The sequence below is a fragment of the Gouania willdenowi genome, chromosome 21 (genome assembly GCF_900634775.1).
Source record: "Gouania willdenowi chromosome 21, fGouWil2.1, whole genome shotgun sequence".
Taxonomy (NCBI): domain Eukaryota; kingdom Metazoa; phylum Chordata; class Actinopteri; order Blenniiformes; family Gobiesocidae; genus Gouania; species Gouania willdenowi.
This window is the reverse complement of record NC_041064.1, coordinates 2,786,972-2,812,141: the sequence shown is the minus strand read 5'-3', so window position 1 is coordinate 2,812,141 and position 25,170 is coordinate 2,786,972. Positions and strand designations below refer to the sequence as shown.

The window sequence follows — 25,170 nt, the reverse complement described above, 5'->3', positions numbered from 1 at the left end:
CCTTCCACACCCATCGGTGCAGGTGTGCCCAGTACCTGCCTTTAGAGCCCGAGTCCCTCCTTAGTTCCTCCTTAAAAGTCTTCAAACACGGAAGTTCTGGGACCAACATTGACGGTGAAGGTGTTACTACTTCTGTATCTCCAGGGTGTCACACTAGAACCGAGTGAACCGGGTCGGAGCCGATGGCCTCCAGCGGGCGGACGCGTCCCAACGGGCCGCTGGCAGCGGCGGCTCCGTCGGACCGAGCCCCGAACCTGGGCAGCACCGAGCGGCTCAACTCCTCGGACGTGAACCGCATGTTGATGGAGTTCCTGATCTACTTCTGGCGCTCCGTGCTGGTGTTCTACCCGGTGTACCTGTCGGGCTACCTGGGCCTGAGTGTGAGCTGGGTCCTGCTGTGTATGGTGATGATGACCTGGTGGCAGAGGAACCGCAGGTTGAAGAACAGCCGCATCGGAACCGCCATTGACTTCGTGGACCAGGAGAACCTGGTCATCAGCACCGAGCTCAAAGGAGCCCTACAGATGGCGTCCTGGGTAGGTAGGGGGTTCCACCTGGGCTCCAGGGTCTCAACCTGTGGGGCGGGACTCAATGTTGGGTCGTAGATTAACTTTCAGTGGGCCGCAGGTCAAAACTAGAGCCACATTAAAATACAAATAAATCTGAGCACTACCAGTTTAAAGTCGTAGTATTTCAAGAATTAAGTGGTAATTTCATGGAAAAAAGTTGTAACTTTATTATTAAACTCGTAATTTCATTAAATTGAAGTTGTAATATTTAGAGAATGATGTCAAAGTCTTATGGAAAATAAAGTCATAAATTTATGGAATTAAAGTTGCATTTTTATGAAATTAAAGTTGTAATACTTTAGAATAAAGTCAAAATTTTAGGAAAAAAGTCATAATTTTATTATTAAAGTCGTTATTTTATTATTAAAGTCATAATTTTATTACATTAAAGTAATAATTATTCGAGAATAATGTTATAATGTTATGGAAAATAAACTAATAATTTTATGAAAATAAAGTCGTAATTTTATTAAAGCCGTAATATTTCGATAATAAAATAAGTGGTAATTTTATGGAAATAAAGTTGCATTTTTATTAAATTAAAGTCAGAGTATTTCAATAATAAAGTCTTGATTTCATGAAAATAAAGTTGTAATATTTTGATAATAAAGTCATAATTCTAGGGAAAAAAAGTCATTATTTTATTATTAAAGTCATAATTTTATTTCATTGAACAGATAAACTAAATATTTGGTTATTTAATCCTCTCCCTGTCCCTCTGTTGCCATGACAACCCAGCCTAGTATTTGCATGTCGGGTCAGTCCCGAGGAGAGCCGTAACGACCCACTCCCTCTGTGCACATTTGAATGCACCACTCCCAAACAAACAGTGACTCATTAAAAACGTCGTCTACTGATTTAAAATCAGGAGTTAAAAAATCAAGTAAAGATGAATAATCTGCTCTTCTCTTCTGTTAAAGGTGCATCTGGCTGATGTTGAGAAAGTGAACTGGGTTAATAAGGTAACACACAATATAATCAATAACATTCATAGTAGAACTTATTGATTTATGTGGTCAAAATGTAATTTATTGGTAATATCAACCATAGTTAAACTCTACTAGTGCTTACATTTGGGGAACAAGATTCTAGTCCTATAGAGTAGGGGTTCTCAACCTTGGGGTCAGGACTCCATTTCGGGTCGCCTTCAAGAAACTTAAGAATATTTTTTGAACCATTTCAGCCCATTTTTGCTTATTTTTATACTTTTTCTGCCACTTTTTTCCCACTTTCTAGACATTTCCAGCACTTATAAAAACCCTTTCCAGCACTTTTTCACCTAATGTCACATATGTTGACCCATTACTGTCACTTTTAACCTCTTTTCATCATATTTCATGCTTATTTTAGCCATATTAACCACATTCACTCTGTCATTCCCATTATTTGCCAGTTTAAACTAATTGTTTCTGCTTTTTTCTGCCATTTTTAACCCTTTTTTTGATTTGTCATGGCCATTATTTGTCAGTTTAAACTGATTGTTCCAGTATTGACACTTTGAACCCTCTTTCCAATTTGAACCCATTTTTGTTCATTTTTACCCTTTTTCTGCAACTACACCAAACTTGCCATATTTTAACCTATTTTCTTCACTTTTTCTTGCCATATTTTTTGTCCTTTTAATGTCACATATGTTGACCCATTATTGTCACTTATTTTTTTGCCAATTTAACCACATTTAGATTTGTCTTGCCAATTATTTGCCAGTTTAAAACTAATTGTTTCAATATTGACATTTCACCACCTTTTCCACCATTTTTGATCACTTTTAACCCATTTTATTTCTAAATAAAACATGGATTTACATCTATAAGATGACTATATAATATCACAGAAATAATAATAAACTTCTTGAATAACAGTGGATATTATTACAAGGTTGATTGTTGATTGAAGGCGTGTGCTGCGTTTGCCGATGATGCGTTGATGATGCGTTCAGGTGCTGGAGCAGGCGTGGCCTTTCTTTGGGATGTACATGGAGAAGCTGCTGAAGGAAAACATCCAGCCCATCATCAGACAGTCCAACATTGCTCTCAAGATGTTCTCTTTCACCAAAATCCACTTTGGACACATCGTGAGTTCCTGTTTTTACCTCATTTAAAAATAAAACAGTTTTTATATCATTGGGTGCGAGTCTAATGGATTTATTTCTCAAAGCTACATTTTTATGTGGGAAACCTTTAATTAAAAATCAGTTTTAAGGGTTGAAATTAGTTCATTTTTTAAATAATTATGTACTTTGTTTTTATTTATATTTCACACTAAGTTTTGGTGTTACAAAATGGTTTAGTCTTTTTATTGTAAAACAAAGGAAATAATGGGACTTTTCTTCTCGTTTGCTTCTGACTTTTTAAAAAAAACTTTTCCAGCCCCCGAGAATCACTGGAATCAAGGCTTTCACCCACGAAGTGGACCACAGGGAGGTGATCCTGGATTTGGACATCTGGTAAGTGACCATAACTTAACAAACTCTGCTCTGAATAAATTAGATTCAAATAATTAAAGCTTCCTAAATACTATAAAAATTAAAATACAACTACTTAGAAAGAAGGAGAGTATTTTTATTGAGATAAACGGAGCTGGATTTGTTTGGTTTTTTGTCTGTTTGCAGGATTGCTTCAAAATTTAGGCCACGGAAGATTCTGTTACATTTATTAGGGGATCTGGATCAATATGGATCTGGAAAAATCCCATTCCCTCATCATTTACAAAATTAATTAAAAAAAAAAAATATTCAACTATCTCACCTTGAGCATTTCGTGGTCATTTTTCTAAAAAAGGGTTAGAGTTGATGACAGAGAGAATTATTTTCAGTCTTAAATATTGATTGAATGAAGAAAATCTAAATCAGGCTCTACAAGATATTTTTGGGGTCCATCCATAAAGTCAGCAAAATGATGGTCCATTGTTCTATGAATCTGTGATAACCACATTTATTTATTCATCTGAATAATATCTACTGTTATCCAGGAACATTTATTATTATGATAGTCATCTTAAAGATGGTTTTTATCAGAAATAAAATTAGTTTAAAAAAAAAAGGAGAGCAGTAATGGGATTTTAAAAACCACAGAAATTAGTTAAAATTTGTAAATCTGAGTGGCCAAAAATGTACAGAAAAAGTGGTAAAAAGGGTTCAAAGTGTCAATATTGGAACAATTAGTTGAAACTGGCAAATAATGGGCATGACAAATCACGAAGGTGGTTAAATTGGCAAAAATAAGCATGAAATATGGTGCAAAGAGGTTAAAAGTGACAATAATGGGTCAACATATGTGACATTAGGTGGAAAAGTGTTTATTAGTGATGAAAATGTCTTTAAAGTGGAAAAAATGTGTAGAAAAGGCATTGAAATTTGATGTAGAAGTGTCAGAAATGGGAGTAATGTAGCTCAGTGGTAGAGTGGGTTGTCTAGTAACCGAAGGGTTGGGGGTTCAAATCCCGCTCTGAGTCATTGTCGTTGTGTCCTTGGGCAAGGCACTTTACCCACATTGCCTCGTATGAGCGAGTATGAATTGTGCATGAATGTTGGTGATGGTCGCATAGGCACGAAATGGCAGCCACGCCTCTGTCAGTCTGCCCTAGGGCACCTGTGGCTACATTGTAGCTTACCACCACCGGTATGACTATGTGAGTGACTGGTGTGAATGAATAATAGTTTCTGTAAAGCGCTATATAAATCCAAGCCATTATTATTATTATTATTATTATTATTGTTATTATTGTTATTATTATTATTAAATCAAAAAATACATTAAAAGGAGCAAAAATATGGTTAAAAAAAGATATGAAAATAGGTTAAAATATGGTGAGTTTGGTGTCATTGCAGAAAAAGGGATAAAATAAGCAAAAATGGGCTGAAATTGTTTGTTTTTTAAGGAAAATGGGGTCCTGACCCCAAGGTTGAGAACCACTGATGTAGATCAGGGTGGGATTGGAACCTAGGACCCTAAAGTTAGCTGCTAACTGCTAATTATTTCATCATAAATCATGTGAATCTCTGTAACTGCTCTGCAGTTATGATGGAGACGTGGACATCGACGCTGATCTGCAGCCGCCACTCACTGCTGGTGTGAAAGGACTGAAGGTGAGGCTTTTAGATTCTACACCAGGGGCCAAACACGGATCAGGGGCCACAGATTTGAGCTTTAATGTCATTGTGCCCTAGTTTTCAATATCAGTTCAATTCACTTAAAAAACATTGATTATAGTACCAATTTTTGTGTAATTTAGAGGATTTTTGTGGAATTGTTTGTGAGAAATTGCAAGATTTGTGGAAATATTGAGAGTTCTTTTCACAATTTCCAATTAATGCAAGTCCCAAAAGGAGTTTTATTAAATTGGTGAATTTGAGATTTATTTCTTTTTTTTTAAAGGTGGTGAAATGGGATTTTAAAGTCCATAGAAATTGGTTAAAAGCTCCAAATTGCACAAAAACAGACAAAAAAGTAGTAAAAAAGGGTTCAAAGTGTCAATATTGGAAATATTTAGTTTAAACTGGCAAATAATGAGCATGACAAATGGTGAATGTGGTTAAATTGGCAAAAATAAGCATGAAATATGGTGAATGCGGAAATGTTTGTGAGAAATTGCAAGATTTGTGGTAATATTGAGAGTTCTTTCCACAATATGAAATAAAAAATGACTGCATTCATGTGATATAAACAAACGAAAAATGCAATGCCCAAAAAATATTGTCGAGTTTCATTAAATTGGTGAATTTCAGATATCTACAACTGGAGTTTTTGGTAATTTACCCAATATTCTTTCTTTCTCCTGCGGGCCGAATTGGTTGCTCTAAACTCATGGCTCGGGGGCTAAATCCGGCCCTTTGAAGCATCCAATCCGGCCCGCAGGAGAAAGTAAATATTATAATGAAGCTCAACACTCTTATATCGCAAGATTGCAGTCATTTTTAATGTTAAGTTGTTGAAAAAACTCAACATTCTTACAAAATTTTTCAATTTTCCTCTTAATAATACATAATATTTTCCTTAATTTAATAGAAATTGGGACAAAATCAAAGAAATTTAAAGTGTAGAACCTGTTGGGACTGATATCTGTCACTTATTACTTGGATATTGTCGGTTTCTTACATATTTAGTATTTTATGTATACGTAGAAATGTAAACTAGGACACAATAATGTTGAAATGACTTGTTTCCAACATAAAATCTGTGGCCCACTTGAGATCAAACTGCTCTGTATTTGGCCCCTGAACTACAATGAGTTTGACACATTTTACACTTCAGTCCTTTTCCATTCGTTTACTGTGTTTCTAACAAATGTTGTGATCTTTGCAGCTTCAGGGGATGATTCGGGTCATTTTGGAGCCTCTCATTGGTCAAGCACCGCTGGTGGGAGGAGTCACATTTTTCTTTATTCGTCGCCCCGTGAGTCCATTAAGTTTCCAGTTTATGATTACTAACAGTAGATGTATGAGTGCAGCGTTGATGAAATGAAATGAAACTGAATTGAATGGTTTAACCAGACACTGCAGATCAACTGGACTGGTATGACCAACCTGTTGGACTCGCCTGGATTCAGGTACGAATATTAAACAGATCCTTCACTGTTTTTACAAGTTTAGTCTAAACCTTTGAAATGTCCTTATTAGTAGATCTATGTCTAGTAAAACACATTATTATGCACCATATTCATTTTATTACCTTTTAAAAATGGGACTACGTTATAGTTTTAGAGCCTGTGTTCCTCCATCTTGAAATCATGTGATTGATGATGTCACACGGCCCCACTGCCTGTAAACATCCCATTGTTTTCTATTGGAGTGAAACATTCAGCCTGATTTTTTGATCATTTAGTAGATTTTTAGATCATTTAGTAGATTTTTCAGTCAAAATAACAACTTGTGTCGCTTTTGGTTGTTTTGAATAATCAGGAAAAGTTAAAGATATTCATGTAAAACGTCACAGTTGTGACCTGAAAAAAAATCTGTGACCGCAGGGGGCGACAGTTCCAACTCTGTGGTTTCATAGTAGACAATGAAGCAGAGAAGAAGAGCTCTCCTAAGGAGCTTTTACTCTCTCTTAAACAATGCGCTGACACGCTCTGGTGGCTGGAGTTAATGATTAAATCACTGTTGAAGGACTCCCAGCCAAAATGACTTCTATCCTTTTTCTGTAAACAAGAGGTTCTCGACATCTTTAACTTTTTCTGATTATTTAGAACAACTTAAATCAGCACAAGTTGTTATTTTGACTGAAAAAGCTGTTAAATAATCTAAAAAGCTGTTAAATGATCTAAAAATCTACTAAATGATCTATAAATCAGGCTGAATGTTTCATTTTAATAGAAAACAATGGGATGTTTACAGGCACTGGGGCCGTGTGACATAATCAATCACATGATTTAAAGATGGAGTAACACAGGCTCTAAAACTGTAACATAGAGCTATTTTGAAAAGGAAATAAAACAAATATGGTGTATAATAATGTGTTATGTTAGACATAGATCTACTAATAAGTACATTTCTAAGGTTTGAGGCCAAACTTGTAAAAACGGTGGAGAATCACGTTTATTCTGTATATTTATATTCAGTTCTCTGTCTGAGGACACCATCATGGACATCATCGCCTCTCTCATGGTGTTGCCCAATCGCATGTGCATCCCTCTCATTGACCAAGTCAAAGTGGATCAGATGAGGTTTCCACTTCCTCGTGTATGTAAAGAAAACTGTTTCTATATTCACGTTGTGTGTTACTGAGATGTTTGCTTTTCTTCTTCTTCTTCTTCAGGGGATCGTGAGGGTCCACCTGCTGGAGGCCAGGGACCTGGTGGCCAAGGACACGTACATGTTGGGGATGGTGAAAGGCAAATCTGACCCGTACGTCAGAGTCAGAGTGGGAAACAAAAGGGTGAAGAGCAAGACGGTGAAAGAGAATCTGCACCCGAAGTGGGGCGAGGTGTATGAGGTGGATAACAATGTTCTTCATCGTTATTATTCACTGTGGCTGTGGTTTTCTTTGAATCTGCAGAAAGCAGAGCTTGTTTATCATTAAAGCTGCTGGAGCCAATCTTAGTTTAGCTTTCATTGATCAATAAATCTGGAAAAGAAGGATGGAAAAGGTTGAATTTGCCAAATGTTTGTTTTGATCTCCACTGTAAACACTTATTACCTAAATTATTAAGGTTTCATTTATTCAGACAACTTTATTTCAGGAAATTTACCTTGAAAAATGTGTTGTCTTTGAATTTCCTGACAAAAAGTTGTCTGAATAAATGAAACCTTAACATATTATTCAGAAAATTGCTGAAATGACTCTTAATTAGCTGTGTTTCCTTTACTGTTGGAAATGTGCAAAGTCTAAATAATTCATTAAAAACTGGTAATGCAAACAGCTGAATTAAAAAAAAAAAAAGAAGTAAAATATTGCAAAGGTTTTCTTCATGAAAAATAAATGGTGATTTATTCACATTATTCTAATTTTTTAAATTCCTGTTTTTGTGGGTTTTATGAGCTGGAAGCTTAAATTATGTAAAAAAATAAACAAATAAATACTTGAAATCATTTAAATTGTGGGCCCTGAATCTATAATTTATGAAAGTTTAACTTTTTAGTGTAATTAAGTAAATCAAACAACTTTTCAACGATATTCTAATTTTTTGGAGCGGGTCTGTATATACTTTTATTTCTTATTTTGTAGTGTGGAATGTTAGAAAAGGCTTGATATCAGATATCAATATTGGATCGGGACACCCCTAATTTCAACCATTTACATCTTTTTTTTTTTCTAAGAAAACGTATTGAAAATGTATTTATTGATCCATGACTTTATGTGATAAACATTTATCTTATCCAACACCTTTAAATGGTGGCACAGCAAATATGTTATTTTAACCACCCAGAGTGATTAAAGTGAACTATTGGCTCTTTCTGTCTGTGGTTACACACACACACACACACACACACACACACACACACTTTTTAAAGTAGATTATTTCCTCTCCCACCTGTAGTTTGTGGTTCACGAGGCTCCTGGTCAGGAGCTGGAGGTGGAGCTCTACGACGAGGACACGGATAAAGACGACTTTCTTGGACGGTCGGGCTCTGAATTTATATTTACATTGTTAATATCAGGTTTATTTTTTTTATAATTGACATCTTTCACCAAATGCTTCCCATCCTGCTGTAACTCTACGTAGAATAATGGGGGACGTACATGTTAAACGTCTCGTTACAAACATCCTGTGAGGAATAAGTAAATGTGTTGACTTTGTTGTCTGTGATTTTATGCCTCAGATATAATCTGGATTTGGGGGAAGTGAAGAGAGAGAAGGAAATCGATCAGGTGAGATCTTTGACATGCACTAAGACAGTGACGGGAAACTTTTATCACATTAGGGGCCGAAAAAATGTCTGATTTGAGGGTCATGTGATCAACATTCATGTTAGCGTTTAGACAAATGACCAATCTGAGCATTAACACAGGAAACAACAATGGTTTTGTGTGTTTTTATAGTCGTTTTTGTACATTTTTAGTGTTGATTGGTATATTTTTCACTCATTCTGTCTATTTGTTGTTGTTTTGTGTTATGAGTCAATTTGTGTAGTTAAGTTATCATTTTGTGTTTCTGGATTTTTTTATTTTTTTATTCTGCATTTTTGTTGTCATTTTGTAAAAAAATAATAAATTCCATTATTTGTGTATTTTTAGTGTTTATTTTTGCCAATTCTGTGTGTGTTTGTTTTTGTTTTGTGTAGTTCATCATCATTTTTGTTTTTGGAGTCATTTTGTAGATTCTTCCATTATTTTGTGTATTTTATTTATAGTTGCGTGTTTATGTGGTCTTTTTATGTGTTTTTTTTCTTTTGCGTTGTCGTTTTGTGACTTTTTGATGTCCTTAGGTGTAGTTTTTTGGAGTCATTTTGTGTATTTGTTTTGAGATGAACGAGGATTTTTATCAGAATCAGAATCAGAATCAACTTTATTGGCCAGGGGTGAATGAATACACACGAGGAATTTCTTTTGGTGACCTGTGCTCTCTCAGGTAGTATAACATTAAATAATAACAATCAACTAGAATAAAGAAAAATAAATAAAATAAAGAAAAATAAATGAAAAAAGAAGTATAAACATAAATATAAGAGTAGTTAGACTAATATGTGCAAACTAAATAAAAATAACAAGATAATAATAGTAGTAGTAGTAATAATAATAATAATAATAATGAAATAAAATAAGAATACAATAATAATAATAATAAGATAATAGTGCAGTAGTGCATTGATGAGTAGTGCAAATAGGTGAACATTTAGATGAAAAAATTATGTCCATGAACATTCACAGTGACAGGTTGTTCCAGGGTTGATATGTTTAGTTCCAGGTTATTTCACAGTAACAGAAACAGGTCTGACACTCTTTGACTGTTTAGTGTTGATCAGAGTGACAGCCTGAGGGAAGAAACTGTTTTTATGGCGGGAAGTTTTGGCGTACAGTGATCTGTAGCGTCTGCCGGAGGGGAGGAGTTTAAACAGATTGTGTGCAGGGTGGGAGGGGTCTGCAGTGATGCTACCTGCCCGTTTCCTGACCCTGGACAGGTATAAGTCTTGGATGGAGGGCAGATCAACACCAATGATCTTTTCTGCAGTCCTGACTATCCTTTGTAGTCTGTGTCTGTCTAGTTTGGTTGTAGATCCAAACCAGACAGTGATGGAGGTGCACAGAACAGACTGAATGATGGAGGTGTAGAACATTATCAGCAGCTCCTGGGGCAGGTTGAACTTCCTCAGCTGACGCAGGAAGTACTTCCTCTGCTGTGCCTTTTTCCTGGTTGTGTCTATGTGGGAGGTCCACTTCAGGTCCTGTGAGATTGTGGATCCCAGGAACCTGAAGGAGTCCACAGTAGCCACTTTGCTATTCAGAATGGTAAGGGGGGTGAGTGGGGGGGGATTTCTCCTGAAGTCCACTGTCATCTCCACAGTCTTGAGTGGGTTCAGTTCCAGATGGTTCTGCCTGCACCAGAGATCCAGCTGTTCCACCTCCCGTCTGAAGGCAGACTCGTCCCCATCCCTGATGAGACCGATGATGGTGGTGTCGTCTGCAAACTTCAGGAGTTTCACAGAGGGGTCCCCTGAGGTGCAGTCATTGGTGTAGAGGGAGAATAGCAGTGGGGAGAGAACACACCCCTGAGGGGCACCAGTGCTGAGTGACCGGGTGCTGGATGTGATGCCTCCCAGCCTTACTTGCTGCTTCCTGTCAGACAGGAAGTTGGTGATCCACTGACAGGTGGAGGCCGGCACTGTGAGCTGGGTGAGTTTCTGGTGAAGGATGTCCGGGATGATGGTGTTGAACGCAGAGCTGAAATCCACAAACAGGATCCTAGCGTAGGTCCCTGGGGAGTCGAGGTGATGCAGGATGTAGTTCAGACCAATGTTGACTGCATCCTCGACAGACCTGTTTGCCCGATAGGCAAACTGCAGGGGGTCCAGCAGTGGTCCTGTGATGTACTTCAGGTGGCTCAGTACCAGCCTCTCAAAGGACTTCATGACTACGGACGTCAGGGCAATGGGTCGATAGTCATTAAGTCCTGTGATGGCATTGTTTAATTATCCGTGGTTTTATTTATGCATTTGGTGAGTGATCTTTAAGCAGCCAAAATTCTAATTTAATAAATATTTTGTCCAATATTTGTTAAAGAAAGACCATGTTTAAGCTAGCTGCAGCTAACCCACTGATGTTTTTTTAAATTGTTCTAATAACTTCTAGTGGTTTCCTCTGGAGGGCGTCCCATACGGTGAAGTCCACCTCCTGTTGCAGTGGTTGTCCCTGCAGACTGATGCCAGCCTGCTGAAGGAGGTCAGACAGACCCATGTGCCTCGTTAGCTCGATGCTACAATGATGCTGATGCTAACAGCTGTTTGTAACTAACTCTCTGTTCCAGTCCAACAACGGCCTGGCCTGTGCCATGCTCTCAGTGTACCTGGACAGCGCCTCCAACCTGCCAGTGAGTTAGCTCCTCCCCCTTCCTAGCCCCTCCCCCTCCTACTAAAAAGTGCTGTTAACCACACTGATCTTATCATGGGTTTTATTTTTTTTTATTTCTGCAGAAAGATCACAATGAGATCTCAGAACACGCCAAACATCCAAAGGATTCAAAGGATTCACGGGTAAGACACAAATACGCCATTAATGTGAAAAACCTTTTTATAATCTTAATCTTTACCCTCGAAGACAACATGTAGATCAGGGGCGTCAAACTCATTTTAGTTCAGGGGCCAAATACAGAGCAGTTTATCTTCAGTGGGACGCAGATTTTAGGTGGAAATGAGTAATTTAATCAGTATTATGCTCCAGTTTACACTTCCACATATAGATAAATAAAAAATATGTACGGCACTGATAATATCAAAGCAATCAGTGACAGATTCAGTAACTGCAGGACCTTCACTTTAAATTTATTTGATTTTGTGGCCAATTTTTATGTAATTTGAGGACATTTTGTGCAATAATTTGAAGAAAATTGTAAGATTTTGGAGAAATGATCTTAATAATTTGAGGTTAAAAATGACATAAACACGGGGGGAAATGTGAGCTCTGCTAATATTGTGGAGTTTCATTGAATTTGTGTTTTATTCCTGCTGTCGTGGACCGAATTGGGTGCTCTAAAGCACTTGTGTCAAACTCAAGGCCCGGGAGCCCAATCCGGCCCTTTAGAGCATCAAATTTGGCCCGCTTGAGAAAGTAAAAAGAAAAATAGAGAAAACATGAAACATTTTGTAAATTACCAACTAATTCACTTGTAGATTTATCAGCCCCTACAGAAAACAAAAAAACAATTAAAATCCACATATTTGCAGAAGTCACTTTTCACTTTTCTTTCTCAGTTCTTGCGTCACATGACGGCAGACATTTTTTATCTGAAATTGCTGAAAGAACTTTAAATTTTTCTAAAATCACATTCACGCTGAATTTGCTCTTTTTCTCCACAAAAAAAGTCTGCGGCCCACTTAAGGTCAAACTGGTGCATATTTGGCCCCTGAATTAAAATGAGTTTGACACGTCTGCTCTAAAGGGCCCCGGGCCTTGAGTTTAATACATGTGATATAGATATACAGATAGATATGTTTAAAAGGCTGCCTCAGGGAAATTATGGTTACCAGCAGCATTAAGAAAGAAAAATAAATAAATATAAATACAGAAAATATGGAGAATATATAGAATATTACAGTATTTCTGATTTAAACATGAACCTTTGCACGTTTATGAAGCTGCAGACTAGAAAACCACTTGCTTTTTATTGGTTATTTTTGACTTATTTATCTATGTTGTACCTCCTAAAAATCAAACCGCTTTAAAATTCCAAACTCTTGTTGTACGTGTGTAGAGGTGTCCTCTGTTAGCCTCAGTGCTGATCTAGTATTTCCTGTCTGTCTGCTGCATGCCACTCATTCTCCCTCAGGGTGTGTTGTTGTTACTCACTGCTTCACACACTGGGTTCACTCTTTCAGGTAAACGCTCAGACTCACGTTTAGGTTTGATTAGTTGGAGAGAAAATCACTGAAATCAATGGATTATGTCGCTCTAAGAAAACGACTTGGTAAAGAAACTAAACTAGAACTTCCATTAAAGTCCCTCCCTGTGGTGTACGGACAGATTCTAATCTGGTTTCCTTTCAAACCATTTTATTCAAACTGGATTAACCAACTTTAATCAGATGAAGATGTTTGAGTTGTAATCTTTCATCACTTTAAGTTTGTTTTGTTCACATTGATTGATGTGGAAGGTCTATAAAGGCAAACATTACACAGTTCTTTAGTTCCCTCTGCTGGTCACAGCCTCAAACTGCATCTAAACACTGAAAAACACAGGATTTCTTTTACGTCTTGTTGTCTTAGTGTTTAAATACAGCCTGTGGCGTTCCCGTACGGTAAGACCACAGATTTACAATAAAAGTGGTTACAATCTGTGTCAAATGAAGACCTAGCAGCATCGTCATTTAGTGCAGGTGTTCTCAACCTTGGGGTCAGGACCACATTTGGGGTCACAACTCGAGACACTGGGAGGGGGTCGCCAGATGCCTTCAAGACACTAAGAACATTTCCTGAACAATTTGAGCCCATTTTTGCTTATTTTTACCATTTTCCTGCAACTTCACCAAACTCGCCATATTTGAACCTATTTTTCATCATTTTTGCTACATTACATTACTTCCATTCCTGCCACATACACCAAAAGGAATCCAAAAACACAGACAATAACAAAAGTACACAAAAGGTTTGCAACATTACACAAGATGACAAAAATAGACAAAACAAATACACAAAATGACTTAAAAAAACACCTGAATCGACAACATAAATAACCAAAATAAATTAATCTAAAAACACACAAATGACGACAAAAAACATTACACAAAATGACAACGTTACACAAAATGACAGGCATGATACACAAAAAGTCAATTACAATTCACAAGATGATAAAATAGATGAGACGAAAATGCAAAAACAGTAAGTGACCTTAAAAACACACAAACTGACAACATAACCAAAACAACAGAAATACACAAATCTAAAAACACACTAAACGACAACAAAAATCAGAAAGTGATAAAACAAATAGCCTACACCAAAAGGAATATTTTCTAAATGATTTCAGTCCATTTTTGCTTATTTTTACACTTTTTCTTTTATCACATTTTCTTGTCATATTTTTTCTCCTTTTAATGTATTTTTGCTACATTTCTGACACTTTTACATCACATTTCAATGACTTTTCTGCATCACTTATAAACACTTTCCACCACTTTTACACCTAATGTCACGTATGTTGACCCATTATTGTCACTTTTAACCTATTTTCACCATATTTCATGATTATAATTTAACCACCTTGGTGATTTGTCATGCCCATTAATTGCCACTTTAAACTAAATGACATTTTGAACCCTTTTTTTTTTTTTACCACTTTTTCTGTTTTTTAACCAATTTCTGTGGTTTTTTAAAATCCCATTTCATCACCTTTTCCACCATTTTTGGTCACTTTTAACCAGTGTTGGACAATTTACTCTAAATTTGTAATACATTTTATATTACTACTTACAAGCATAAAAGCTTAACGGAGTTGCACTACTTTAAGTTACTTTCAGCTAATAGCACATTTATGTTATGTGAAGCCATTTTAAAATATTAAACCCAATTACACTGATACATTACAGATTAATGTCTATATATGTGACACCACAAAACACTTTCCTTTTCCTTTTAAATAAAAATATACAATCAGAAATGTATTGATTAAAACAAAAACACAAAATGAATCTTTATTGTTCAGATAACAGTAGGTATGAATGAATGACTTTGAAATTGTAGGAGTAATTCCACCTTACGAATGTGTAGTCCGTTTCCATGGCGATGCGTTATGATTTGCAACAGTTAGCTCTGCAGGAAAGAAGTCGGTGTGGAGGTTCTTCTTCTACGCCGCAGAAATGGGTAGAATTTACGGGGGCGTCTTCAACACTTTTCTGACTTTTTTTTTTTTCATTTTTATTAGAATATCAGTGGAATTCATTAAAGTTTCCATGTAACTAGCGTTACTGAGATTGTAACAAGTGATATATTGCTGAGTTTTGTTTCAGTAAAAGCGTTATATCACTGCGTTACTTAAAAAAGGAAAATATTACAGTAACTTGTTTTATATTGTGTTCCTCCCAACACTGCTTTTAACTCATTTTATTATTAAAATAAGGATTTACATCTTTAATATGACTATAATAACGGTGGATATTTTTCCAAATAAATAAATACATGTGGTTAGAGCAGGAGAAACACCACACGACAGCGGTTAAAGTTGAGAGAGAATGGACAGATAGTAGATCAAAGAAAAATATAGCTTATATTTATCATTAATGACAAGAAAGGAGATCAGACCTTAAGTATTTTTACTAAACCACAGCTTGAATTGCTTCAAAATGTGGTTTTTTTTCAGCTGGCGCGGAGAGTTGCTCACCCATCGTCGTACGTGGAGTTTTCTGTCGGTGAAGATGTTCAGAAAAGCAAGGTAATGTTCTCATAACCACCATGACATCCAATCAAATTCTACCAAAGCTTCTTCAAAGTCAAATGTAAGGTCCGTCCTTAAAGATGTGATTTTTCTGTTTGCACAGGTCGTGTTTTCATCGAAAGACCCCGCGTGGGAGGAGGGGTTCTCCTTCTTTGTGCGTAATGTGAGGACAGAGCAGCTCAGTCTTCAGGTACGAGTGTCACTCAGCATTAATAAAGGTTACACACACTGTCATTGTCATACAAAACCACCTATAATGACTCCAAAAACACACATATTGACAACAAAAATACAGAAAGTGACAAAAAAAAAAAATACACCAAAAGAAAGCCAAAAACACACAAAACAACAACAATACACAGAAGGTCGACGAGATTTCACAAGATGACAAAACGACAATGCAAATAGACAAAATGACTTCAAAAACTTATGAATCGACAACATAAATAATGAAAAAGAAATGCACAAAATTATCAAAAACATACACAAATTGAATCTAAAAACACCAACGACAACATCAATACACAAAATGACAAAAAGATACAATTTAAAAACAACGTAAATACACAAAATGAATGTAAAAACATACTAGACGACAACAAAAGTACACAAAATGTCAACATAAGACAAAATGACAACAAAATACAGAAAAATGACTCAAAAACACACAAATCGACAACATAAATAACCAAAATGACACAAAATAAGAATATATGTAAAAACACACAAACCCTTAGTATTTTTGTTTGATCGTGTGTTGGTGTATAATTTGCGGTTTTTGACCACAGGATGTGTGACGTTCTCTGTTTGTTCAGGTCAAAGAACATGAAAAGAAAACCCAGCTGGGCGTTCTCCACCTGCCGCTCAGTCGACTTCTGGCCACGTCCAACATGAGCCTGGACCAACGATTCCAGCTGGAACGTTCTGGAGCTAACAGTCAGATTAAACTGAAGGCTGTTCTTAGGGTGGGGGCGCACACACACACACACACACACACCCTGTAATAAAACTCGGTGTTATACATAAAACCATACAAAATTACAATGTTCTACAATTAACTCCAGACGTGCAAAACGACAACAAAAATGTACACCTCCAATAACACACATGACAATAGAAAAATACACAAAATGAATCTAAAATTGTACAAAATGACACAAAAATACACAGACTACAAAAATGCAGAAAGTGACGAAACAAATGGAAAAGGAATCCAAATACACAAAACAAAAACAAAGATACACAAAACAAAAACAAAGATACACACATTACACAAGATGACAAAAAAAAAACACAAAATGACAGAAAATGTAGACAAAAATGACTCAAAATACACACACACAGACAATGAAAATACAGAATGTGACAAAGCAAATAAACAAAACAAATCCAAATACACAATATTACTTAAAAAAAAAACAAACTGACAACATAAATACACAAAGTTGACATTAAAAAAGATGAAACTAAAGTTGTTCTCATCCACTCCTGAATCCAGTTTGACCTTAAAAAAAAAAGTGACATTTGAGCCGTTTTTATCGATTGAAAGCTTTGTCAAAACAATGGTGGATGTTGAAATTTTGGTTTTTCACGGAAATACACGAAATCGGAATGACATCACACACACAAACACACACATAGACAACAAAAATACAGAAAGTGATAAACATACACAAAAAGAATCCAAAAACACACAAAAATTAAAAAAAAAAATACATAAATGGTCAACAACATTACACAAGATGAGAAAAATAGACAAAACGACAATGCAGATACACAAAAAACAACAGAAACACACAAAATGTTGTTTTATTATTTGATCATGTTGGTGCGTGAGTTCTGCTTTCTGACCACAACCATTGTTTCACTCTAACGTTGTTTATTGATCCGTGGTAGATTCTCGCTGTGGAGGAACCGCCTCCTAAGATCATCCTGACTCCTCCCCCTAAGCAAAGAGAACCAGGACCAGGTTCTTCTGCTCCCATCACTCCCTCCAGCAGCGTCCCAGCAGCCTCCTCCCCCACCCAGACCCCTGGCCCTCAGAACGGCTCAGGTGAGGAGTATCTCCCTCAGCGCCGTGGTTCCTTCCTCGCTGCTCAAACATCCACGTCTCCGTCGTCTGCTCCTTCCAACATGCGTCGGTACGACTCCCACAGCCTGCTGTCGGAGAACTCCTTAGGCTCGTCACGGTTCGACCTGTTAGAGGGAGCTCCTTACCCAGAGTGAGTCTGTGACAGGAAGTGACCTCATCAATAACCGTAACCAGCTCTAATTCTCTCTCTATATGATTCCAGAGCCATCAGGAACCATGAGGGCTCGTTTGGAGAGATCCAGCTAACCGTACGCTACGCTACACTACGAAAGAAGCTCATCGTCCAGGTCACCGCCTGCAGGTACAGACTGGTATTACATGTGACGAGTCACTATTATAATTACCTTTCATATTTAATAAATGTGTGGGCCTGATCTCTAACATCCTAATGTTATTGGGCTAAAGTGAAGGATAGGTAAACGTCTTTTTACGCAAAAAAACCCAAAACAAAACCAGTTTCCATTTTTATGCGCATGCAGCGCACCGTTTGAGGAGGAGCAGATTAAAGGATGATTTAAAGAATTTAAAGTTTTTAATTTGATTATTTAAAATGGGTTGTAGCAAATAGTCATAAAATTCCTCACCATCGTTCAAATATTATTATTATATTAATTAATTAATTTGTTTGTTTATTTTCTTGTTATTTTCTGACTATTTTGTCTTTTTTCATTTATTATTATTATTTATTAATTATTTCATGTATTATGTTGTTTTTATTTGACTATTTTGTCTTTGTTCCTTTATTATTATTATTATTATTATTATTATTATTATTATTATTATTATTATTATTATTATTTTTATGCATCAATTAACAAATGTATTTATTTGATTGTTATTTTTTCTAGTTACTTTGTCTTTTGTCCTTTATTATTATTTATTTATTCATTCATTCATGTAATGGTTATTTTCTAGTTATTTTCTGATTATTTTGTTTTTTTCCTTTATTATTATTTTTATTTATTTATGTATTTATTTATTAATTTTTTTCTTGTTACAATTATAATTACTGTTGTCATTATTACTATGTTTTATTTATTTGTGTATATTTCACTTTTACTGTTTCTGAAGTTATATATATGTGTATATATATATATTTTTTAATTAAGTTATTTATTTATTTTTATTTTTTAATGTTAATGTGTCCGACAGGAACTTATTTCCGTGCAGTGAGAACGGCTCTGACTCCTACGTACGCCTCTATTTACTCCCTGACCAGACCTGGATCAACCGTAAGAGGACACAAGTGAAGAGGAGGACGGTGAACCCCGTCTTTAATCACAAGTAAACACAGAATGAATGAGATGTCCCGCCTCCTTCACCTCTATTAACGTTAACGCCTGCTCGTCATCAGGTTTGAATACGACGTCTCACTGGAAGACGCAACGACCAGGAAGCTGGATGTGGCCGTGAAAAACAACAGGATGTTCCACAGGAGGGAGAAGAAGGACATCGGCATGGTGGGTCACATGATCACCATGCTGTACACACACTAGTTATTATTATTATTAACACTGTGACCTCTGTCCACAGGTGTTGGTTGATCTGTCAGAGATGGATCTGATCAAAGGAGTCACAGACTGGTAAGAAACACCTCATTATTATTATTATTATTATTATTATTATTATTATTATTATTATATGTCTACTGTAAACACTCTCTTATTGACATTGTTGGAAAAGTTTGGTGCATTGCATTGTGGGATGTGGAGTCCAGTAGACCGATGCATAGAAGTGTTTTTACTGTGATTTATTGTTTATTCTCCAATCACACAGTTTTTACGTTTTAAATCAAAAGTTTAATTTGCAGTGGTTGATGTATAATTGTGTGTGTGTGTGTTGTCTACAGGTACGAGCTCTCACTGCCTGGGTTGAAGAAGTCTGTGTAGGTGAATGAATGAGGATCTGAACCATCAACCCTCAGCGTTCCACACATACAGTAGTTCTGACATATTCAGAACCAGCATTTATACGTTTAAAATACATTTACATCCATCTGGACCAAATATCAGATTACATTTGTATTTGTACATTTATACCAATGTTTTTGTTGTTTTGTATACTTGTGTAAATAGGTATATGGATGGTTTTATGTAATATATATTCAGAGTTTTTACAGATAATAAAAAATATGATTGTTTCTTGTAGTATGTGAACTCTTCCTTTTCCTTTTGAAATCATTCACATCTCAAACACTTTATGATCCATTTTCAAACTGTTTGATTTGTTGGGAATTTGATGTTTACGCCCTGAGCCAAAATAAATGAATGTGGACAGTTTATTATTGTTCTTCCATCACATCCTGCCATGTTAGAGCCCGAAATGTAACAAGACCCAAATTGTAATAAAAAAAAATTAATAAAACCCAAAATGTAATAACCAGTCAATAATGTAATCAGATGTTGAGCCAAAAACGTAACAACTTTATGCTGTTGTTATTTTATTATAGGACAGGCAAGACATTTTTCCCTAATATTGTATTAGTTTTATTATATCATTGAGTGAGTTAATGATTAATGGTTTAAAAGGCTTATTGTTTCAATGTACAGTAGTATCCAGAAGTGTAAAGAGGACTGATATATTCTACACACCGCTAGACCTTTGGTCTTTAGGGGGCTGTAAAAAGCATGGGTGGGCACAATTATTATTAGTCTATTTATTTTTTTAACATCACTGGCACAATTCCATACTCAATAAAATAAGCTTGGATATAAACAGAGCCACAAACAAACACTTGCGCACCCACACCAAAACTTGCACAAAACCCTTGCACGCGCACCAATGCCCTTGCGCCCACAAACCAACACTCTTGCGCACACACCAACACTTGCACGGAACACTTGCACACACAAACCAAACTCTTGCGCGCACACACCAACACTTGCATGCATACACTAATAATCGTGCGCACACACCAACACTTGCGTGAAACACTTAGTAATAGTAATAATAGTACTCAAAGTAAAAGATACTTGTTACTTTTACCCCCCATGTTTATTTTTGGTAATAAATCTTGGTACAGTACCCTTGCATACAGTAAATATCTCATGTTGAAACTTAAAAAGGAAGAGATGAAATCTACCCCAGTTGGATCTTAATTTTTTTTCCACAAAGGCATCTGTATAAAAATAAAACAAAAGGTTTGTCAAAATGTACAATTCTTAAAAATAACAATAAAATAATATAAATTCAATTAAAAATACAACAATTTTCAGGCTCTAAAACTTTGAAAATAACCTCCATTCAGTGTTGTTTTGGCGCAGTGCATTACGTGTAATCTGATTGGTCGGTTTCACAATGGCTGTTGATCATTTAAAAACAAAAAAAATAATAATTTACTCAGTAACATATTACTTCTTTTAAATAACTGATTTTAAATATCTACTCAAAAAAGTACTTTAGTACCCATAAAAGCAACTCAATTACAGTAACGTGAGTCCTTGTAATTCATTACTTTCACCTCTGGATTTAGTTGTAGTTTTGTGTGTTTAAAAAAATTATAATTTTGTGTATCTTTGTTGTTTTGTTTATTTTTCTCTCATGAAGTGTGTTTTTTGGAGTCCTTTCTTTGTAACTTTGAGGTTCGTTTGTTTGCTTTTGTTGTTGTTTTGTATGCTTTTCTGTAGTTCTCTCTTTTTTATTTTTGTTTTGTGTATTATATGAATCATATAGTGTATTTCCATTGTCACTTTGTAGATTTTTATCTTATTTTTGTGTGTCTTTTTGGAGTCATCTTGTCCATTTACTTTGGAGGGGCCGCACAAAATTCGACGGAGGGCCGCATGTGGCCCCCGGGCCGCCTGTTGTCCCACATGCTCTCTCCTGTTACGAGGGCTGGCGCCACCTGGCTTCCTTAGCAACGGCCCCCTAGCAACCGTAATTAAGGTCTCGTGAACAAGTCTGAGTTAAAACTCAGCACAAACATGAGTTTAAAGAAGAGAATTACGGATAAAACAGAGCCTATTTCACCAAAGGTAGGTTATAAAAGTCTTATTTAGATACATTTAGTCAGTTTATTGTGGTTAAGTTGATTCACTTCGTGATATTAAATTGACTGTTTAGTTAAGAGACACTGTCGTTACTTTTAATCCATTTTACATTGTTTCAGGTGAGTTTAATGTTGACTTTTGATAAAAAGGTGAAACTAAATAACCAAATAAAGCTTTTAGCTATTGTGCTATATTTTATGCTAACTTTCGGTGTTGCGCAGAAATCTGTGGTCGTCACATTGTGTGACCACGTAATGATGGTTTTACCGTGTTTAAATAATGTTAACAAAGTAAGCACTGCTGTAACTATAAGTAGTACATTATTACTAAACATTATTTCAAGTTTAACAATCATTTTTATTGCAAAAATATTGAGTAACCTTTCGCCCCGTCAATCAAGCACGTGTTGAGTTGATTGTTGCCATATTTTAATGTATCTGTTGATGGAAATGGAAATCCAAAATACTTACTGTGTTACAATGTACTGTTTTATTATCACCACTTTTAATGTGACACTTTGGGCCAGAAACAGAGGCCATAAAGGCACAACCTGACGAAATAAAAGACACACGAAATACAAAATATGACCACGAAACACAGAGAAATACAAAATATGACAATGAAAAATACAGAGAATGACAGATAAATGACAAAAAAGGACAAAAACACATCAGAAATACAAACAATTACTTCAAAATCACAGAAAAAACAAAAGGACAAAAAAAAACAACAAAAAAAATGCACAAAATGACTTCAAAACAGCAAAATTGCAAAATGACAGCAAAAATACACTGAGTGACAGAAAACGACAACAAAAAGACATCAGAAATGCAAAGAAGTACTCCAAAAACACACAAAATGACTACAAAACAGAGAAATATTCACAGAATGACAGAAAAAATACACATAATGACATCAGAAATACAAACAATTACCCTAAAAACACACAATGACCAAATGAAAACAAAAAGGACAACAAAAATACACAAAATGTCTACAAAACACAGAGAAATATACAATCTGTTAAGGAAATTACACAGAATGATAGATAAACTACAAATAGACACAAAAACACATCAGAAATTCTATTACTTCAAAATCACACAAAATGACTAACAAACATACAGAGGACGATAAAAATACACAAAAAGAGTACAAAACACAGAAATATACAAACACCAACAAAAAAAACACCAAATTACATCTGAAATACAAACAAATACTCCAAAACGACAATGAAAATACACAGAATGACAGAAAAATTACAACAAAAAGACACAAAATGACATCAGAAATACAATTATCCTAAAAACACACAAAATGACCAAAAAACACACAAGGACAACACAAATACACAAAAAGAGTACAAAACAGAGAAATATACAGTATGACAATGAAAATACACAGAATGACAGAAAAATGACCACGAAAAGACACCTTAGAAATACAATTACTCCAAAAACACACAAATTGACAGAAAAAACACAAAAAGAACAACAAAAATACACAAAATAACTCATGATTCATAAAACGACAACGAAAAGACACAGAATGACAGAAAAATGACAACAAAAAGACATGAAATGACATTAGAAATACAGTTACTCCCAAAACACACAAGATGACAGGAAAAACACTAAAAGGACAATAAAGCTGCGGTTCGAGGCCCAGTTTGAGAACCAGTGTGTTCCACCTCACATTCAGGTTCCCAGGAAACAGCCATGGATGGAAAACAAACATTTGTTCACGCTTCCTCCACTCCTCCAAGGAGCTCCATCCAGTGTTGGAACCTCCTCAGGTATGACTGACTGTGTGTGAACGTTAGCATTAGCATTAACTCCTTCATACCTTCAGAACGATGCAGTGCATTGTGCGGTTGGTGGTTAATTCTCCTGTTCTTAATTATTGTGATGTTAAAGGTGCAGTAAGTGAGGGTGTGTTGAACTCAGTGAGCCACAGAAGTGCTTCACACTCTCCTGGGACCTTCAGGTGGGGCAGCAGACCTCGTGTTAAGGAGCTGCAAGAAAAGCACAGGAGCAGCCGTCGAGATCTAGTCCGATTCTTTGGGTATGTTACACTTTTTTTGTAATTTTGAGATATAAAAAGATATATATTAGGGATGGGACAAAAAAAACCCTCATTTAATCACCTTTCTTTTTAACTCCAAACAGCGTGTAACCTTTCTCATTGCACGAGTTCCTGATATACCCATAGTAATGATGCACAGACCACAACACAAGAAACAGGAGAACCAGAGGAGAAGTTGTTGCTGTGGGCGTTAATTTTATTTTAAATATCTTGTTTTCATTGATTCAGCATCTTACCAAAATCTATTTAAATTGGAAAAACGTTGCTTCTCGTGTCAAATTAATCAAAATGTATTAATTACAAAGTCTCCCATTTATGAGGTATTTTTTTGTAATTGAGTCCCACCACTAATATTTATATGTAAAATACAAATATATCTGTATTTTTTGTTTTTTTTCTGTTTGTAAATTATTCATTGCAGTGCACTGGATGAAGAGGACACCGACCCCCCAACACATGGGTCCCCCAAACCAAAAATGGACTATGACAAGGTGAGATTTAACAAGACAGCTTTAATGTAGTTGCGATATTTATATATATATATATATATATATATATATATATATATATATATATATATATATATATATATATGCGTCATGCTCTTATTAAAGTACCTGTTTCTGTGAGTGCAGCTGCTGACTGCATTTTTAGGCTGTTGTTGTTGTTCTTCTTCTTCTTCTTCTTCTTCTTCTTCTTCTTCGTCTTCGTCTTCGTCTTCGTCTTCGTCTTCTTCTTCTTCTTCTTCTTCTTCTTCTTCTTCTTCTTGTGTACACTAGTTAAAATCACTACTCCTCTGTTATTTGTGAACAGATCGGGCTGAAATTTGGTAGCTATAATCTATGGATGTGTACGCATCCATAGATTATACACAAGAAGAAGAAAATAATATGGAAGAAGAAGAAGGAACAAGAAAAAGAAGATGGCTGCCTGGCCCCTAATAGATGTTATTTATCAATAATAGGAATTGTAACTAATAGATGGTAATAAAGCAAAAATCATAGATCCATGATGAAATCAATGAATTTGGATGTTCACACAGAAACACGCAGCTTTATGATCAACAAGTTTGTTAATCATGTTTTCACCACTGAAAGAGTTTGTGTTTGTTGTCCTGTCCTGTTGTCCTGTCAGAGATACTCTTTCTACATCCAGAATGGTCTGAACCTGGATGATGTTGCACCGCTGCCCGAGTCTTGGCTGAAGAACATTTTGGATCCAATACCTGGTCGATTAAAGAGCGATATCGGCTCACTGCAGCTGCTGATCCATGAGGTGAAGGAGGACTATCTGCTCAGTGTCAAAGCATCAGTCTGTAAGTCTATTTACACCCACACATCACCTTAAAAAGCTGTTATTAGACCTTGTTAATGGTTTTTATGTGTGATTATGCCTTTAAATTGTGTGTT

General features: G+C 35.8%; 2 protein-coding genes across 2 annotated transcripts in view; both read left to right on the top strand.

The window, feature by feature from the left end:
* Positions 1 to 19,824, top strand: esyt3 (extended synaptotagmin-like protein 3). The gene is made up of 23 exons (XM_028436744.1): positions 1 to 536; positions 1,490 to 1,531; positions 2,509 to 2,643; positions 2,939 to 3,015; positions 4,587 to 4,656; positions 5,873 to 5,962; positions 6,061 to 6,116; positions 7,128 to 7,248; positions 7,325 to 7,501; positions 8,547 to 8,629; positions 8,830 to 8,878; positions 11,297 to 11,386; positions 11,472 to 11,534; positions 11,638 to 11,697; positions 15,518 to 15,589; positions 15,696 to 15,782; positions 16,408 to 16,557; positions 17,489 to 17,814; positions 17,887 to 17,985; positions 18,837 to 18,968; positions 19,039 to 19,144; positions 19,218 to 19,267; positions 19,534 to 19,824. Exons 1-23 carry the CDS (start codon positions 183 to 185, stop codon positions 19,571 to 19,573), a joined length of 2,529 nt encoding a protein of 842 aa, XP_028292545.1. The 5' UTR covers positions 1 to 182; the 3' UTR covers positions 19,574 to 19,824.
* A 1,725-nt stretch (positions 19,825 to 21,549) lies between these two features.
* The window catches only part of dnah7 (dynein, axonemal, heavy chain 7), a 95,052-nt gene continuing 91,431 nt past the window's right edge, over positions 21,550 to 25,170 (top strand). Inside the window, exons 1-5 of the mRNA XM_028436073.1 lie at positions 21,550 to 21,658; positions 23,378 to 23,471; positions 23,593 to 23,740; positions 24,183 to 24,252; positions 24,896 to 25,076. Of these exons, the coding sequence (XP_028291874.1) occupies positions 21,608 to 21,658; positions 23,378 to 23,471; positions 23,593 to 23,740; positions 24,183 to 24,252; positions 24,896 to 25,076 (544 nt within the window). The 5' untranslated portion in view covers positions 21,550 to 21,607. The remainder of the gene's footprint in view (positions 21,659 to 23,377; positions 23,472 to 23,592; positions 23,741 to 24,182; positions 24,253 to 24,895; positions 25,077 to 25,170) is intronic.